The sequence below is a fragment of the Lathyrus oleraceus genome, chromosome 5 (genome assembly GCF_024323335.1).
Source record: "Lathyrus oleraceus cultivar Zhongwan6 chromosome 5, CAAS_Psat_ZW6_1.0, whole genome shotgun sequence".
Taxonomy (NCBI): domain Eukaryota; kingdom Viridiplantae; phylum Streptophyta; class Magnoliopsida; order Fabales; family Fabaceae; genus Lathyrus; species Lathyrus oleraceus.
The window spans coordinates 286,983,510-287,003,890 of record NC_066583.1 but is presented as its reverse complement, the minus strand read 5'-3'; the positions used below and the strand labels follow the sequence as shown (position 1 = coordinate 287,003,890).

Sequence of the window (20,381 nt, the reverse complement as noted above, 5' to 3'; positions counted from 1 at the left end):
TGGATAAACCCATTGCCTACGTACCCTCTTATAAAAAGATTAGGATCAAAACCTCGTAGTTCGGGGTAAAAATCTCAAAACAAATTGGTGAATTGATTGGTCCAAAAGCCTTAAGGTCTTTTGAATTATAGGTCATTTTCCATTTTTAGTAACTTTTGCCATGACCTTTGAATCTTCAAGATGGATGTTTAGAATGATGAATAGCCCCCATTTGAACATGTTTGAGGTGTCTCAACTCATTTCCTCACCTCATAGTCCTCAGTTGACTGCACAGTTGACTTTTGGTCCTCAGATGACCTTGAAATGTCTTGATTAACTTGAGCCTCTACCACTTGGTGAAATTGCTTCAAAATGAAACCCTAGCTCATGTAAGCTCCTTATAATAATCATGTGATCCTCATCCCAAGAAAATACCTCATCTCTTGCACAAAGGATCTTCTTGAAGCTCTTGACCTGGTGATTGCTTAAGCTTCAAACAAAAGATGTTAGTGACATATTTTTGTGCTTTTGGTTAGTAAATAAAACAAGAAAATCAATGATATACAATTCAAGCATGCTTGGTGATCTCAAACCACTCACAAGAGATCCCTATCCAAAGGGAAAGGGAGCCAAGATGCTCAATGATCTTTGAGGCTATGCAATGCAATGTTATGATGCCATGAGGGATCTTAGGGACAAAATTGGGGTCTTACAGTAAGGGTGTGGCTTCAATCCATTTTGTGAAATAATCTACTCCTACCAATATATATCTTTGACTTTTAGATGACGGAGGTCAAATTTCTCCAATCAAGTCCAAAGCCCAACCTCTAAATGGCCATGGTTTAATGATAGAATATAATTCACTTGCAGGGACATGTTGTATGCATGCATGCACCTAACACTCTTGGCAACCCTTTGCGAATTCAACACAGTCTTTCAACATAGTAGGCCAATACACTCCTTGACGGAATAAGATCCATTTCATCTTATGACCGACTTGGTGTGCCCCACATGTTCCACTATGTACAGTCGAAAGGGCAAAGTATGCCTCTGACTCACTAAGGCATTTCAGCAGAATTCTTTCGGGAGATTTCTTAAACAACTCTGAACCCAAAAGAACGTAACTTAATGCTCGATACCTGGTTTTTCGATCAGTAGATGTTGTGGGATTCTGCAGGTATACTACTAATGGCTCTTACCAGTCCTCACCCGTCAAATTGTCTATCGGAATTAATCTAAATCTAAAGGAATTTCCTTCATCAGCACATCCTATCTTTGTCTTTTCTAAATCTAAAGGAATTAATCTGGTTGCCACCACCTTTCCTCTGACTATAATGACTTTGTGCAACTTTTCCTTCGAAAGTTTGTATCCGGATGCAATTTGAGCTAAATCATTAGCTATCATGTTTTCTATTCGTGGTATATGTCGAATATAAACCATTTTGAACTTTTTTAACAATTGACTGAGGATTATGAAATACATGATCAAATTCTCCTTAACACATCTATATTCTTTTGTGATCTATTCTATGAGTAACTCCAAGTCTCCCATTATCTCAACCCGAGTTACCCCCAATTCCAACAACATTTCAAGTCCTGCTATGAGGGCTTCGTATTCAGCTTCGTTATTTGACCAAATGCCTTATACTTTATACTGGAATTTTGTTGGAATTTTATTTGGAGAAATAATTACGATCCCGACACATGTGCCATTTTTATGACTAGATCCATCGAAGTACAACTTCCATGGCCCTAATTCAACATATTTCAAAGCGCCAGCTTCAATGGAGTGATCGAATATGAAGTATGCTACCACTTGGCCTTTCACAACTTTTAATGGCATGTATGTTAAGGAAAAGTCAGTTAATGCTAATGCCCATTTCCTAATTCGACTATGAAAAATTGGTTTGGATAACATATGTTCAATAATATCATAATGAGATGAAACACACACGTCAACAGGTTTGATATAATGCTTCAATTTTGTACAGGAGAAATATAAGCATAAACATAACTTTTCGATTATGTTATACCTAGTTTTTGCATTGTTTAAAACCATACTAAGGTGGTAAATGGCTCTTTTGACACCATTATCATCCTCTTGTGCTAACATGCTCCTTAAGGTTTTATCAGATGCAGATATTTATAATCTCATACTTTTATTTCTACAAGGTGGCATCAAGATTGGTGGGTGGCTCAAGTACACTTTAATCTTATCGAACACTTCTTGCTGAGCTTTCCCCCATTCGAACACTTCCTTGTCGAGTCGAAGCAAAGGCGAAAACGCTTGCGTCTTCCCACTAAGGTTTGAGATGAATCTCCTTAAGAAATTGATCTTGCCCAGCAGCGACTACAAACCTTTCTTCATTGATGGCGCTTTCGCTTCCATGATGGCTTTGGTTTTATTCTAGTTTTTTAGAGGGTTCATTTTTAGACCATATTTTCTCATTCTTTCGAAAGATATTCGAAGGTGTTCTATATGACTTTTCCCTGAAATAGACTTAACAACGATATCGTATATATAGATTTGCATAAAAGTCTCTATGAAATCATGGAAGATCGAATTTATCGCCCTTTGGTAGGTTTCACCCGCATTTTTCAAATCGAAAGGCATCACTACCCATTCATAGGTGCCTAAGGCTCTAGGGCAATGAAATTCCGTTTTTGGGACATCTTCTTCGACAATGAATATTTGATTGTACCCAGAATACCCATCAAGCATGCTTAGATATTCATAACATGCGGCAGAATCGACCAACATTTCCGCCACTGACATTGAATATTCATCTTTTGGGGTTGTAGTATTCAAATCTCTAAAATCTATGCAAACCCTTAACGTACCATTCTTCTTTACAACTGGCACAATGTTAGCTAACCATTCGACATACCTGGCAGTACGAATGAAGTTACAAATCTTCGACAGTATTGCTGGAGCAAATCGTCTTGGATTCTGCTTCACCGACTTCTTTCCAGGTTTGATCGGCAGTTTTAATTCGACCAGCTCCCTACTTAAACCAGACATTTCATCATAATCCCATGCGAAATAGTCTTTAAACTCTCTCAACAACTGGACCACTTCGATCTTGAGTTGAGGATGAATGTTGGCGCTGATGTAAGTTGGTCTTTTTATTACCCCCTCTCCCAAGTCCACTTCTTTGAGGGGATCTTGAGCCATCATCTTAATATTTATTGCTAGCGGATCCTTCTCCAAACCCAAAGGCTCGTCGTCGTAGATCGCATTAAGCCTCTGGTCTTGCTTTTCGTTTTGACCTTCGTCAGGTGGTCTTGGGTCAAAGTCTTTCCCGGGACCTACTGGTGGAGAAATTTCACTGGCTTCGACAGCCATATTTTTTTACTTCGGCCTCTAAGGCCAATTGTTGCTTGTTTTCAACTATGTAAGCCATAATCCTCTATAAAGCTGCAAACTCAGTCATCATCACTGAATTCACTTCCCCACCCTGTGGGGTCAGTTCCGGATACTCCTAAATATCTGAAGTTGTCTTCGCCAACTACCTCTTTGTCCCACAGGAAACCATAGTGGGGGTGGAGTGATAAGGAACAGTAGGCGTTGTCATCAGGGGCGAACGTAAACTCAGCAGAATCACAAGGAGCTATAGTGGCTAAGTGCTTGTCAAATTGGCGCCTGTCAACATGATTGATAGGGTTTTAAAATACCCCTGATCCGCCTATATATTTTTGACGATGCCATCTAGATGCCAAATTATAATCCTCTGGTGCATCGAAGATGGGACGGCACCAACTCCATGGATCCGTTCTCTTCCCAGCAACATGTTGTAGTTTGCCTTCGTTTCCACAATCATGAACATTGTGGACCTAATGACCGTTCCCACAGTCAATTCAACTTGGATAGCCCCCAGGGTGGAACCTACTTTGCCTTCATAATTGGTTAACACCATATTATGAGGTTTGGCATTAGTGTCATATTTGCCAATTTTTGCCAGCATGCGTTGGGGCATCAAATTCACAGACGCTCCACAATCTACCATTATTTTATTAACTGAGATGTTTTCGACTTTTCCGATGATGAAAAGGGGTTTCAGGTGTCTCTTCATGGTGTCATTGGGTCTTTAGAAAAAAGAATTCTGCTCCTCGACACAGCCATTGTTCATTATATAGTAACAGACCGGTGTGTGAGCGGACATTTCCCTCTCGGTGATACTGTCATTATCATCGACTTCGCTGATCCGATCGAATTATCTGGGCATTACAGATACTACTCCGACTAAAATGTCTAAGGAATCCTCCGAACCAGAGTCGAAGTTGTCAGTTAATAACTCATCTTCGGCAGCCATCTGATTTTCTCCAGTCGTCTTACTTGAAATCTTGGGTTCTCTTTTGGTGAAGTTAGGGCCATCTTTTTTCTTCACCATCACGTTGGTACTTAATTCAGCCTGGTCCATTTCGCCAGCTTCTCATTTGGATTTTCTCCTTCTTTGTTCTCTTCTCCACTGGGATCTCGTCATAGAATTCTTTCCTTTATAATTTTGGACACATGTGCGGTCCTTTTGTCGGATCGAAACTTCTGGCGGTAAGCCAGCGATGAACCTCTTTCAACCTCGAAGTTCTGCCACTTGCCATGACCATGTTTCCTACCCTCAACCTTCTTGACCCACTTCCCATATGATCCTTAGATGCTTGGCTTAAAGGTCATGGGTTGGAAGTTTCGCTCAGCTTGCTTGGTTTCGCTCAACTTCACCATGGGGTGCCTAGGATCAGGATATCTCTTGGGATCAAAAAACCTTTCTGGCTTACCCGCTTGATTATTATGGATGGTTTTACGGCCATTTTGGTGATTTCACTCTCCTAACCCCTTCCAGATTCTGGGCTGCCCTTTTGTCGAAGACAACACTGCACTTAGGGCATAACATAACTTCCGCTTTCTTTTTTTGGCACCTTCGGAGGAAGTCCGACAGCGTTTCTTCCTCCCGAGGGAAGGCGATCTTGTTGTATTCCTCTTGTCGACATTCATCATCGACTTCCATGGATACTTCTCGAGATACCACCATCATACTAACTTCCATGTGGATATCCTTAGTAATATCCAACCTTTGGAATTATTTTTGAAGGTCGTCAGTGGCCTTGTCCAACTGAATGAAATTATCAGCGGTTTCTTTAGTGATCATCACTAACTTTGAATTTCCATCACCCTCGACATCTGAGGCTTCAACAATTTCTTTCTTGACATCCTTTGTACCACTTTGGGCAAAATCGTCAAGAGGTGCCTGCTCGAAGTACTCATGTACTCTAACCATGACAGGCCTATTGACAAAGTCTTCAATAACTTCGGTAATACAAAAATCATCAGCAACTTCAATGAAATTCACCTCCTCTGGCTCAGTATAATGAGCTTCAGCAATTTGTAGAGGATCGGAGTCGATTTTCATCTGGCTTTGTGTCTTATCACCAAACTTGAGTCTTCCCTTCTGGATTGCATTCTGCACCAGATCCCTGAAAAGAAAACATTGAGACGTTTTATGACCCAAAAAGACTATGGTATTTACAAAACCCTCGTTTCTTTCTTTGTTCTAAAGCGGGTACTTTAGCACCCGGAGGTACTATCATTTGACCATCTTTGACCAGTAAGTCAAAAATTTCATCACCTTTTGTAACGTCAAGTGTATATGTTTTCTTAGGAAACCTGTCATTCTTTTCAGGTTCAACGGGGTTTTTCCCATTCGAAGGAGCTAAAACTTTGCACGCATATGGTGGCCCTTGTGTCAATTCAGCAAGGTCGATCTCAGTATCATCGAAGTCTGGAACTTCATGACATGAATCTTCGTGATCTTTCCTGAAATCGACATAGGTTACCCTTTTACCTTTGTTCGTCCTAGCCTTTTCTTCTTTTAAAAACTCTACCTGTCGAACTCTGTCAGCTAACTGGGCCATATCCCTTAGGTATTGAGTATCCAATTTCTTTCTAATCGAATAGTCAAGGCCCCCAGCGGCCATTTCGACCAGTTCATGCTCTGGTACTTGCGTAAAACACCTGGCTTTGAGTAGTCAAAATCTATTCAGGTAGTCATAAATTGGCTCAGTGAATTTTCGTCTGACACTAGCCAACTCTTTCAAACTTATCTTCGTTTTCCCCATGTAGAACTGTTCATGGAACATTCTTTCTAGTTGGTTCCATGAGTGGATCGAATTTTGGGGAAAAGTTGTGAACCATGTGAAAGCATTCTTTGTAAGAGAACTTGGAAAAAATTTCATCCTAAGACTCTCGTTATTTGACATATCTCCAGCTTCGATTAAATATCTCACCACGTGTTCGACAGTAGACTCAGTAGTATCCCCAGCAAACTTGGTGAATTTGGGGATTTTGGTCCTCAGGGGTGCATCGGTTTGTAGGACATATTCTGCTAAAGGCGACGTATAATTTGGTCTTCTAAGGCCAAAATTTACCCCATTTCGAACCATAATTCTTTCGACTACAGCTGCTAGGTTATTATCTGCTGCCACATCATCATGTCGAACTTGCAGTATGATATCATCAGCATTTTGATTCCTATTTACCATTAACACCCTTGGTTCCCTGGGTACATGTGGTTCAATCCTAGGGGGTACTACTACTCCCCATTGATTTTGTGGGATTTGGTTAATCGTGAGGTCTTCCTCAAACGTGGGCTCTTGATTCTCTCTTACCCAATCCCTAGGCAAGGGACGCTGGTGCTAAGGTATACCAAGAAACTCAGATATTCGAGCCACTTGTGATGTCATCTATTGAATCGACTGAGTTGTATTCTAAATCAGAGGATTTAGCACAGTGGTCAAAGTTTGAGTTAACATTTGGACCATTTCATGATTGCTTTCGTCCATCTGTTGCCTCCATGCTGCTGTAGAATTATTGGTAAGAGTGGGTAGTTGTACTGGGTGTCTTAGACCTAACACTTGATTGGTTCGACCTACATTTATCCCGGAACCTTGCACTGGTGAATTTATGTTATCCAATGGTTCCGGAAAAGTAGAACCCACGTTCTGTAGATTAGCCATCACTGAAGTTGGCATTCCATACGGTTGTTCTCGACCACTAAATGGTATTGAGAAACCAGGGGGTACCAACGACCTATTTGGGATGTCCCTAATTGGTGAAGGAGTGTGAGGAGGTCCCCTAGGTCCAATGTAAGTTAGAATTGGTTCAGAATGGGAGATCGAATGCGTAGGCATCGAACTCGCTATAGATGGAACTACTTCGGACGCATGCGTTGTGCCCGTGTTTGTCCCTATCGAAGAAGAAGGGGGCACTATGTTGCTAGTTAATGGATTTTGAGAATTCTGAGTTTCTGGCGGATTCATATTCGCCATCCTCGTCTGGGATTCTCTCCCTGTTCGTCGTTCATCGTTTATGGCTATTTTACCACTTCTTAAAAGCATACAATGACTATTTTCTCAAGCAAAACTTAGCAATCAAAAGTGTTACACAATACGTGATGTTAGCACTAGTCCCATTGGGCGTGCCAATTTTTTTACCTTGAAAATTGGTAAACAACAGTTGATCTTTCAAATTTCTAAATTTGGTCACTCACAGGATCGATCAGATTGATCCTAGGACATGTGCTAAGTGTCTCGTAAACGTGGTAGTAATAAATGATTAAAACTAAACGTCAGATCAGAGTTTTAAAGAAAACTAAGGACAAAAGAGTGACTTAAACGAAAAAGAAAAGTCTTAAATCAGCATTTAGAACTAGTAAAGAAAAATGAAGTAAACGACGGGAATTTTAAAGGATTGAAAATAATCAAGTAAAAAGTTGAAGGTAAGGAAAGGAACGAAAGGATCTTAAATTTGCAAATGACAAAGTAAAAATAAAGTGTTTGAAAGGAAAAAATAAGGAAGAATGTTTCTGAAAAGAAAGTAAAGACAGATTTATAATGCTTTGACATGATTAAACAATGGTGTAGACAACGTACATTCCGCATTTTACAGTTCTTCTTCACACGAATACTTAGTAAATTTGTAGATTGTGTACATAATTTGACACACACTTTTCTAACACTAAGACCCTATATTTATACTGGATCAAAATAACCGCTTTGATGGTCCTTCAATCACGTCAATACACGTGGTACCCTGCATGCGTGCATTCTCTCACCCTGTTCCACGTATGTTCTTGCGGTTTCTGACGAAGGTGAACTTCCCTCCTTTATTTAAATTTCAAATCTATGATCGAAAACCGTTTTCTAACCGCTTCTCAAGGAACAACTCCGAAATTTTAGCTATGAGTTTGATCTTTATCTAATCAGCTAAGTCGATTTACCTCCAGCTGGTCGAATTACTTCTTGGTCGAAACCAGCTGTGCATATTTTCCAATTTTGGTAATTTGCGGTGGGCGTCGAAAATATGAGCTAACAGAAGGATCACGATGCACATCACTATCTTCACCCTTTATTATATTCTTAACTCCGCTCTTTGGCTTGTACTTCACCAGCGGTAGAGACATAGAAGTTGTGGATGGACGTGTTAGTTCCCGATCCTTTTTCTTCAACACCATTTGGCCTACAATATCCAAAGTATTGAAATATGTCTTCAAATCTTCACACTCTACTTCTAAATCCAATTGTGTACTACTTTCTTCATGATTGGCATCATGCTCTTCAATGTGTAATTTCGTCCATAAAACATGAATTAATTCGAAAGGAACGTGATTGTCTCGTATTTTGAAACCGACAAGTTGACACGCACAAGGTAAGACATGTGTTATTTTAATGAAGCAACCACAAGCATCTTTGCTTGCACCAACATTTTTTTTACCCTTTCTAGTTCCTTTCCAATGTGTTATATACGCTGCCTTGAAACAAAACTGTGCAAGTTGGTATAGAATGAAGTGTTATACTGATGCTCAATGTTGACAATACTTTTTTAAAACATAGTGTTCATAGCATTCCAACTTCGGCATAAATCTCCCCGGCTTGTAGTCAACATGTTTTTTTGTTTCCAATGAGCGAACTCCACCCTATAAACCATAATTAGAAATATATGTTAAATCATGTTTAGTAATGTAATAACATCAAAATGACATTTGTGTACCTGTTTGTTGTTGTGTTCTCTAAATGAATGACTTTGTTAGTCCAAGCAGCAATAAACCTTCTTTATAAGGTGTCAACCATGTTTCACACACATATTTAACAAACAAAAGAATATCAACACAAACAGTCTCAAAGTGCTTCAAGTGTTCGAAAAACTCAATGTCTCTATTAGCATACATGACGTTGTTCCATAGATCCATGACATGTTCATGTCTTTTTTATTTAACATACTCTTTAAATTTCATGATATAATTCTTTGAAATATGGAATAAACACAATAGATGAATTAAATTTTGCAACACAACTTCCATGGCATTCATCAATGCAACCTTTCGGTCCTTCACTACAATCTTCAGTAGAAATTTCTTGGAAGAGAACAACTCTTTGAGCATCTCCAATGCCCATTTCGATTTTCCTCCCTTTCATGTTCCAATAGGAAAAGCCTATTAAAAACGTCAATTTTGTTAATATAGCACCAACAATCTCAAGCAGTAGCAGCCAATACCTGTATGATCACGATGCACATGATAAAAAATCTAATAAATCAAAGTATGTCAAAAAGATATCAAAGAATGATCATGATACACATTACCTATTTGTCTTGTATTTGAAATCAAAAATCAATACCAAATGAAACATATTCAACAACTTCACTAAATCAGGATGTGTCCAGAAGATATCAACAATAATATTTGAAGCTTTCCTATTTCTAGTCCAACACATGTATTTTTCTCTATGAATAAGAGTAAAAAATATTTGCATTTTCGTCAATAAAGTTCTTTTTCTAGCATTGTATGTAGTTATAGATTTATACACCTAGGTAACACTAGTGAGGCTTTCTAGATCTTTGCCTTTTAAAGCAGTAATTGTGTATCGTGGAGCCATATTGTACTTCGTCACGTCATTCATAAAATGTCTTTCATTAACTTTTAGATGAACTAATGTGTCATGACCTTCTAAATCCTTAGATAGTTTATGATTGTGCAATTCACACCTAACTTTCACGTTCCAACCGCTACAACTTGGGGCATATCTCAATCTAAAAGGACATTTCACTTTCATATTATAAATTCCCTCTAAGGATTTACTGCTTTCATATGAAATGTTCCTTATATAATCTCTTCCTCTCTCACACACCATAATCAATTTATCTTTCCTACCTCACTTGTCATTTACAGTATCAGAACGACAGTCACAACAATAATACCATTGTTTGCCAATATTATATGTTCATACTAATACTTTAGCTCAGGACTCAAATATCTACCATTTACATCACATAAAAAAAGTATATTAATATCATTTAGAGGTAGAAAAGTATTTAAGATTTCCCAAGAAAATACCAATTTTTTGAACTTTCCGGTATTTTTCACTGAAAATTTTCCAATGTTCGGTAGGAATGCGAGAATTTCCTAATATCTCAAAAGAAGCGTACCGGAATTTTTTTATACTATTGGAAATTTCATTTTTGGGATGTTAGTAAGAGTGAAATGTTTTGAAGAAAAGTAAATTTTGGTTGGTAAATAATAGAAAAGGCTATTTTGGAATTTTGAAACTATAGGGGGTGTCATATATAAGTGGGAGGCTCGCCAGAAAATGCACGTTTGGATAATTCATCACAATCGTGTTTTACTTTCCATGAATCGCTCAGCTAATCTCTAGATACCAGATATTGGAAATGCACCAATTTCCCTTCAAAAAATTTACCAAAATCTATGGAGAATTCCGAACCGAATCTTGATGAACAATAATTAATCTTTCTGATTGATTACTCTTCTTATTCTTAACTATTCAGTCGAGTAAATCAACCAACCTTTGTTGTAAGATTTTGGTGCAAAATGATAATGAAAAGAAACAAAATTGAAATGGGGAAGGGTTTTTGAATAAGGAGGAGAAAAAGAAGAAATTTATGCAGAGTAACTATTTGCTCTCAAATTGAGAATTTTGTTCTTTGCAACTGCAAGTATGTGTTATCATACAATGATAGAGGTTACTCCCTATTTATAGACTTGGATTTGCTTAATCCTCAAGCAAAACTCAAAATACTTAATTCTGCTAGCACTATAAAATTGGGCATAAAGTAAAATTCCATGTTGAGACTAACTCCTCAACACTTTGACAAGTAGGTGTTTCGACAGCAACATGCTTCGACACCATGAATTACATTTTCAACAAATAAAAGATCTATTTCATAACAATCTTTTTTTCACAAGCTTATTGCTTATTTTACTAGATTATAGCTTATTTTTCAGACGATATTTTAAATAGCGTTTTAGCTTATATTTTGTTATTTTTTCTTCCACTTTTGTCCTTATTATTTTAACTAATATCCACTACTACCCTTTATAATTTATTTTAATTTAAATAAAACAATTATATATTAAATATATTTTATGTCATTTTCATTTATCAACTAATTGAACTGTTAATTTTATCATACACTTCAATTAGCTTTTCAGTTATAAGTCATCAGACATCACCTATATACCATAAGCTATCGGTTATCAGTCATCAATTATAAGTTATCATCTAGCTTATCAGTCGACCACTGTTTTTACCAAACTGAGTCTTAACTCTATTTCTAAAATTGTATTTTTAAAATAAAATATTAAATAGAATAAAACTATTTTTGTTATAATTTATGACAAGAAAAATATTTTTTTCTCCTTTGTGTTTTGTTCCCGAAGAAGTAACATTTATAATTAAAATAATATATAGAAAACATTCACCCATAGCTAAAAGGATTTAAAATGAAATTGAGTAAAAGTATTTAACCTATTAATACAACTTTCATTTTCAGGGTCAATCCTTTGAATTTGGATGCCTTGGACGAATCAAAATAGTGGTGCTCCTATAAATTTTTTTTAACAATAAATACATAAGGATAAAATAAATAATTGGATAAAAAATACATTTTCATTTGACATTGTGAAAACAGAATACAAGTATGGATCTTTGAATCAATGTTTATACTACATCAAAATATAAACCACTATAAAGAGACTTCTTCTTCTTCTTCTTCTTCTTCTTCTCATTCTTCTTCTTCTTGATCCGATCTTATTTCCTATAAAAAAATTGATCAAACCTTTAAATTGAAATCATTGGTAATTCGTTCATAATCAAGGTTCTTTAAAAAATTATTTTCAATTGAAATCAACGCAAGACTATTTAATATATCTTGTGATATAATAGATCTTAAATAAGATTTTAATAATTTTAAGTTAGAAAAACTTCTTTCAGCAGATGCAATACTGATATGAATAGTCAATATTATTCTTTAAGTTATGTATGCATTAGAAAAACAATTAAAAATATTTAAAGAACTCAATATCATATAACTTGATTTTGATTCAACTGTTAAAACTTCTCTAATAACTTTCAATTCTTCAAATAAAATTTCACCATCAAGATCAAGGGAATTGTCATGTCTTAAACAAGTTTCAAGATATTTGCAACATGTTTTCAAGTCCCTATCAGATAATGATCTAAGTCTTTCAATACTAAACAAGAATCCAAAAAGATTTTCATATGTGTTATACTGTTCAAATCTTCTATCAAATGAGCCAATTATTTGATCTACAATATATAAGAAATAGTGATTTCGAAAAGACTCTTCATGGACTCAATATTCAGTTGTATGGATTGAGATGAATTTTCATCATATTGTTGTTTTCTACGAATTTGACGTTTTTGAATAAACACCCATTCAATTGCCGTTTCATTCTCAATCTTTTCAGCACTAGTCTTAGCATTTACAAATTCAGATTCTCTATATTTTTTCAAATACTTGATCAAACATTTTACTAGTTCTATAGCCACATCAATACGCATGTCTTTTTTTTTTCCAAACTTTTTCTGTTTTCGTTAATAACAGTTAATAATTCAAACCAAATAATCATAGCTACTAAAAATTCAAAGTTACCAATGCCATGAGTTGCTAACGATTCGGCTTCACTCTTAATTTTAGGATCATTATCTTGTTCAGCTAGTTGAAGTAGTGTTTCTCTTACATCCGTAGTTTGAGATTTAATTACATATACACTATTGACATGATTTTCCCAACACGTTTGTGACAATGGTTTAATAGTTAAACCTTTCACATTGTCTCTAAGAATTTTCCAATGTTATGAATATCACCCTTTTGAGATTTATTGTCCATTTCAATTAGTTTCTTTCTTTTTTGTTTTAGATGACCAAACAATTTTTTTCTAGGCAACATTTCAAGCAATCAAAGATATGAAACAATAGTATTTGATGTTGATTTTTAACCTTCAACTTAAATTATGATCAATTTGTTCAAAAAATCTTTGAACACCAAGTCAAACTTGATCATGAAAAACTGAAAATCAACATCTTATAAAAGATTTTACTTTTTATTTTTGACTAATAAGTAATAATCTCTCTCTCTCTCTCTCTCTCACACACACACATATATATATATATATATATATATATATATATATAATTTTTTGATTCATTGATTGTTTGACACTTACGGTAGACACTTATGCTTTTTCAATTTTCTTGTTGAATTGACGGTCGGAACTTATGCTTTTATTGAAAGATGGAGAGATTACAATTAGATTGAGATTTGAGAATTAGAAAAAACACACATTCATAAACTATGGTAAAGTTATGTGACTTTTGATTTTTAATAAAGAGTTAGAAATCTGACTTTTTAATGATTCATATTCCCTATATCATTATTTTAATTTTAGTGCCCCAATTAGACTATTTAATTGCTAAAATTATGAATATATTAATTGATTTTATTTTAGGGAAATTAATCATATTCCCTATATCATAATTTCAATTCTAGTGTTCCAATTAGACTCTTTAGTTGCTAAAATTATGAGTATATTAATTGATTTTATTTTAGGAGAATTAATTGATCTTATTCTACTCTATATTTTATTTAAGTCAAATTACATTCATTTCTTAATTCTGACTTTATAGTGCCGCTATAATTTGGTTAGTTAATATTTAAAAAAAAAATTCTAACAAGTATTTTTATAATAAATTTTTATTTTAATATTATATATATATATATTAAAATAAAAATTTATTATAAAAATACTTGTTAGAATTATATATATATATATATATATATATATATATATATATATATATATATATATATATATATATATATATATATATATATATATATATATATATATATATATATATATATATATATATATATATATATATATATATATATATATATATATATATATATATATATATATATATATATATATATATATATATATATATATATATATTATATATATATATATATATATATATATATATATATATATCCTTAAAATTATGGTGTCTTTTGGACTCCCGTATCGTGAACCCGTGCTTAGGACCACCTCCAAAATATTTCAATTTTAAGTCACATACTTGATAATCAGTATTTTTCTCTTGGAACTTTTTTGATATTAAATATTTGAGTAAAGTTAAACACACACAAATAAACCGTTACATCGAATAAAATAAGGTGATTAAGATCTTTAAAATATTTTTTCACTGCCTTGTAATGAATCAAAATATAATTTGATTATATGATTCACATAAAGTAAACGTGTCAAGTTTTTTATATTTTAAACATTTTATGGATTTATTGGTTCTAATTTTTCGTTGGTTACAGTAGTCGTTAGAAGATATGGAGAAAGAGTGAGGAAAATGCAACTACCATGTTTTCGTTTGCTTGTATGATATTTTTGGTTTTTTAGTGCTGTCTATTTTTTCCGTGACATAATGCGCGAGAGAGGGGACTATGTTCATTATTAGTTACAAAAATATCATACAAACAAACAAAAACATGGTAGTTGCATTTTTCACACTCCTTCTCCATATCTTATACTTTTGAATCATCACATCCAAGATATGAGAAAATAGGTTACACACATTCACTATAAAGTAATTTGAGTCAGGTTAATCAGTGTTATGAAGTATTGATTAAGAATTATATATTTAAAAAAATTATAGATTCAATGTATTGAATAAATATATATATATTTTAAAAGCTTATATTTTTAATCTCTTAAAAAACTATTTAAAATAATTTTATTCTACAAAATCACATATATTTTAAATTTATTTTTGATGATATAATATTTTGATGATTTTTTATCAAACATAATGTAAAACTATTTTTTTTAAAGTATATTTCAATTAAATTTCAAACTATATTAATTCAATTGAGTGTATATCTTTTTATAATTTTATTATATTTTAAATTGATACTTTTTATCATTTCATATTGTTTAAAAATAATGTGATTAATTATGTATCAAGATAATTATGGAAAAATGTAAGACAAATTTTCTATTAATAATATTTAAAATGAAATTTAAAAAATAAATTTAAAAAAGAAAATAAGAGTAATAAAATATATATTGGAAAATAAGCATCAATCTTTTATTAAAAAAAAATTATAATTATAATTTTTTTTTCAAAATAATTTAGAATTTAGTAGAACGCACGTTAGAATACTAATTGTAAAATTATAGATAATTATGTAGAGGAATTATTCGAATTAAAGATACATTTAAGTGAATTAACTATTTTTTTAATAGTAATTAACTAGGTGTCGTGTCGGTAAAAAAAATGCATGTATGAACATAGGGTTGTATTAGGGTTTAGGGAGACCTAATCTATTAAAAAATGTGTGCAAAAATGATGGACATCAACCAAAACTCTAGTGAAAATCAAAATTAACAAAAATGATGGACATCAACCAAAACTCTCAAGAATTAATGAAAACTAAAATTAGGAAAATTGATGGACATCAACCAAAACTCTCAATAATTAGTGAAAACCAAAATTAGGAAAAATGATGGATATCAACTAAAACTCTCAAGAATTAATGAAAACCAAAATTAGGAAAAATGATTGACATCAACCAAAACTCTCAAGAATGAGTGAAAATCAAAATTATGAAGACCTAATCTATTGTGAGTGTACTCTTCTCTAATATTAAGAGAGAAATATTCCTATCGATGTTGGCGTTGACGTTTGAGGCTGACGCGGTGTTAGAATTGGTCAAACATACGCAATCGAAACCGCAGATATAACGCTGGAACCAACATTGGTTGGTTGTGACGCAGTTGTGTCTCCCGCCGAAGACGTTTCTTTGTGTGGTCGTGGTGACACCATCTTACCACTGCATAGTTGCATAAACTAAACACTTTGTGTCCCACTAGGTGTGTCAATTTGTTTCCGCGAGAATCTCTAGCCTTCCTATTTGAGGTTTACTTGCAGAAGCGGCTACAAAGTCCTAGACTAATGTGTTAAGTATATACTTATTTCGTTGGTAGAGTGTTTGGAATATTTATGGGTAGGGAATGTAATGTTTTGCAAGTTAGAAATGCATTAAAAGTAATGCAATAAAAGACAAAAGTCTGATGTAAATGAACAAAATAAACAAAGATAATTTGGTAAGTTAAATGACTTGTAAATAGAAATGAAAGCAAAGGTACATTTTGTAGAGAGGTGACTCTTTTCTCGTAAACGCTTTGGTACTTCAAGTATACTCCTATTGCAATGCTAAAAAATACCACCTTCAGAAATGTTATTTACATCTGCTTAAATACTAGTGAAAAATAACTGTGGGAGGTTACAACCCGTTTATGAGATGACACGTGTTAGAGCACCTCTCCCACGTCTGCAAATAACTTCACACGTTCAATTACCCATGTTCTATTATACACCATGGTGCATTGGCCTTCGACTTCGACAACCCCCCTCCCCCTGCGTCGACCCAACGCTCTGGCCTTTCTGTCTTGTCGATGCAACCTCCGACCGTCCCTTTTGGTCGACCAAGCTTTTCACTCTTTGGAACGAAATTTTCCAGCTAACAAATTGGCCCATGAAAAGGCTGGTTTCGACCTGATCTCTTCGACCGAGAAAACTGACTTTTGACTTTCCAAAATTTGGCTAGCCATCTAATCATTAATGATGGTTTTATCCGTGATGATGGCTTTCTTGCGTTGCGGTTTCCTAGACACACTATCACCATTACTAGCTATCCTCTAGGTCGTGGGATCATAGCCAACACCACCAACTCTCCCACTACCTCGTAGTTGGACACTTGTCAGTCTACTAACGTTTGGCTATCCATTGCTTCACCTATAAATAGCCATTTCTTCATCCTCAAAACTCTTCTGCTTCCGCAACTGCGTATTTCTTCTGCAATTTTCACAACAACCTCAGTTTCAACATATTACCTTTAAACTTCTTTAAAAATGACTTCTTCCACTCGCACCAAAAGCGAAATCTCTTTTAACACTGGTGACAACCCTATTACCTTCCAACTCAACACAATGGAAAGCATGAAACATATCCCTCAACCTATTTCAACTGATGAAGCGGTGACGAAAATCTGGAAACGCCAAATGCTTATTTCTTTCGTCATTCACAAGAAATTGGCCGTGTTTCATGGACCTCTCCCATAACCAAAGTCTGCACCAAAAGCAGTTCAAGGCTTTTTCCCTGGCTATGTTCCTGCTGCTCCTCCAGCTTTCGACAAGGCTAGACCTATTGACGTTAGATTCATGGATCCCAAGGCCAGGGTTTTCAGATCGATGCCTACCTTAGGCAACAAAGAATATTTCTAGGTATGCTCATCGAATTAACCCTGATATGTTGCTGGCACCTATGTATTTCTGGGAAGGTTTTACCAACACCTTCCAACTTCCATGTGGGATGCTAACGCCCATACTCTTCGACGTAGCGGCCATTACAAGTTTATCGCAGTTGGGCGATACCTTCAACCCCAAACATCCAATAGAAACTACCTTCTCATTTGGTCGAGCTAGTCTTCAAAATTACATCAAGGACCTTAACAACAAAGATTCCGTCGAAGTTTTAGATGAAGAGCATATCGCTTTTCTCACACTGTGGCTCTTATATTACGTATTCTATCCCGACTCTTTGCAGATAGGCAAGAGTTACATTAATCTGGCGATCCAAATTCATGAATGTCGACAAATTTCTTTGGGTAAGCTGCTTCTAGCTTCCTTATATCAATCTTTGGGGTTTGCAACCCTGAAATTAAAACTTCTCCATTTGACCCATAAGGCCCTAAACTTGTCGGGTCCCATGTGGCGTTGATCGGTCACCATTTCCATTGAATTCCCGCCGTTAATCCGACATATTGTCATCACTTTGGTAAGATTTATGTTTGTTTTTAGTTGCTTTGGAGTCATTTATCATGTTTTGTTGGTTTGGTATCGCATTGCATTCGATTACAAGTTTATGTCAAAAAGATCTCGTTTATGCTTTGTTTGGTAGTGTCATTGTTACAGGCCATTGCACAGGTTTAAAAGCAATAATGGTGAAGTTATGGATACCCAGAAAGGCAAAAATATGAAGAAACAGCAGGTCAACACGGGCACCCGTGTGCCACAACACTGCCCGTGTTGTTGATCAGGCAGAGCAAAATGGGAGAAGTAAAACAGAGATCAACACGGGCACCCATGTGGTGACACACGGCCGTGTTGTTTAAAATAGTGCATTAACACGGGCACCCGTGTGCCACAACACTGCCCGTGTTGTTGGACAGCAGTTCAACACGGGCACCCGTGTGCCACAACATTGCCCGTGTTGTTGGACATGCAGAAAAATAGAGAGTTAACACGGGCACCCGTGTGTAGGAACACGGCCCGTGTTGATGCCCCTGTAACTTAATCTGAAAATAATCATTTTTGAGAGCACACACGGGCACCCGTGTGTACACACACGGCCGTGTTGATTGGACGCAGCTTGGAAAACCTAATTTTTGCTTTATGAACCGATTCTGCTCATTAAGGATAGTTTGGACCTTTTGCTTGGAAGAGATGCATCTGAAGCTATAAGAAGGCTTGGAAGAGAAAGAAGAAGGCACTTTTTTGACTGACGAAAGAAAACATTGCATTGGAGAAGATAGCGAATACAAAGGATTTGAAGACGGCGAGATTCAAGGGCATCAACCATTGAAGATCAAAATCTCCTAATTCTTTGTAATGTCTAATCTTTACATTATGAGTTCTTTAAGTACTATGAGAGGCTAAACCCCCTGATGCTAGGGGGGTGGTCCTGATGTTATCGCATGTTATGAATTTGAACAAATGATTTCTTGATTACTATGTTACGTATTTCAATTCAATTGTGTGATGTTATTATGCTTTTGTATCGGACAAATACAAATTGATCTATGACTTCTAATAACAGGATTGTGATTGTTAGGGTTCTCACACAATTGGGTTTATGAATGCATCATCTAGGACTAGTAACTTTTGTAAATCACCGTAAACCTTGATATTTTGTATGATTAAAACCAATGATTAATTGAATGGACATTTGAGTAAGAATTGGTAGTTTAATAGTTTCTTCCTTAAGGACTTAAGTAAGAACATTCTGAGGTTAGGTGATTGAATGTTTCATATGTATTAAAGAAATCTTGACTGAATTCATAACCGGTTAACTCAACCACTCACCCTAGCATCTTTTATCTTAATAAATTATTTTTACTATTTTTGCGTTTACTATTCTAAATTCCAAAACAACCAAACCATTATCTTTTTGTTCTGATAGAATCAAATTAAAATAAGTATTTCCTACGTAATCCTTGAAATCGATACTTGGAAATAAAACTCCTTATTACTACATCGGTAAAAATAGTACACTTGCTATTTTTCCGATCAAGTTTTTGGCGCCGTTGCCGGGGACTGCCAAAATACCTATTTTAATTTTTATTCTATTGAAATTTTGTTGCTCGTCAACCAAAATTTTATCTGTGACAATCTTGTTAGTCAATTCTAATATTTGTCTAACTTGTGTATGCGAGGTAAGGCCTCAGCAGATTTTTCTTTTGATGCAGATCCCGAAAGAACTCTTCGCGCTAGACTAAGACAAGCTAAGCGAGAAAAACTGGAAATAGCAGAAAAAGCAGAGAAGGAAGTTGTTTCAGTGCACTCAGAGAATTCAGATTCAGAAGCAGAAATAACTCCCGAGGTCATGGCTGCAGAACCACCGCCACCAGAGAGACTTCTCGGTGACTATGGTGGAAACAACACTGCGGGTGGTCGTATGACAATTGTCAACCAACCGGTTAATATGGAACAATTTCAGCTGCATCCCAGTATAATTAATCAACTCGAAAGGCGGTCCTTTTCTGGAAGAGTGAATGAAGATGCCAACAAGCATCTCCTAAGGTTTTTGACTATGAGCACAACGCTGAAAATGCCTGGACATAACGAAGAAGCAATAAGCCTTCGTATGTTCCCATTCACTTTAGCAGGTGAAGCCAAAAAGTGGTTCTATTCCTTACCTGCTGGCAGTATCACTACATGGGAGCAGATGGAAAC

The 20,381-nt window shown here is 35.2% G+C and overlaps 1 protein-coding gene across 1 annotated transcript; it reads right to left on the bottom strand.

Moving 5' to 3' along the window:
• Positions 1-6,000: 6,000 nt before the first annotated feature.
• On the bottom strand, positions 6,001-6,513 carry LOC127080230 (uncharacterized). Its single transcript, XM_051020557.1, has one exon. It carries the CDS (start codon positions 6,511-6,513, stop codon positions 6,001-6,003), a length of 513 nt encoding a protein of 170 aa, XP_050876514.1.
• Positions 6,514-20,381: the final 13,868 nt, after the last annotated feature.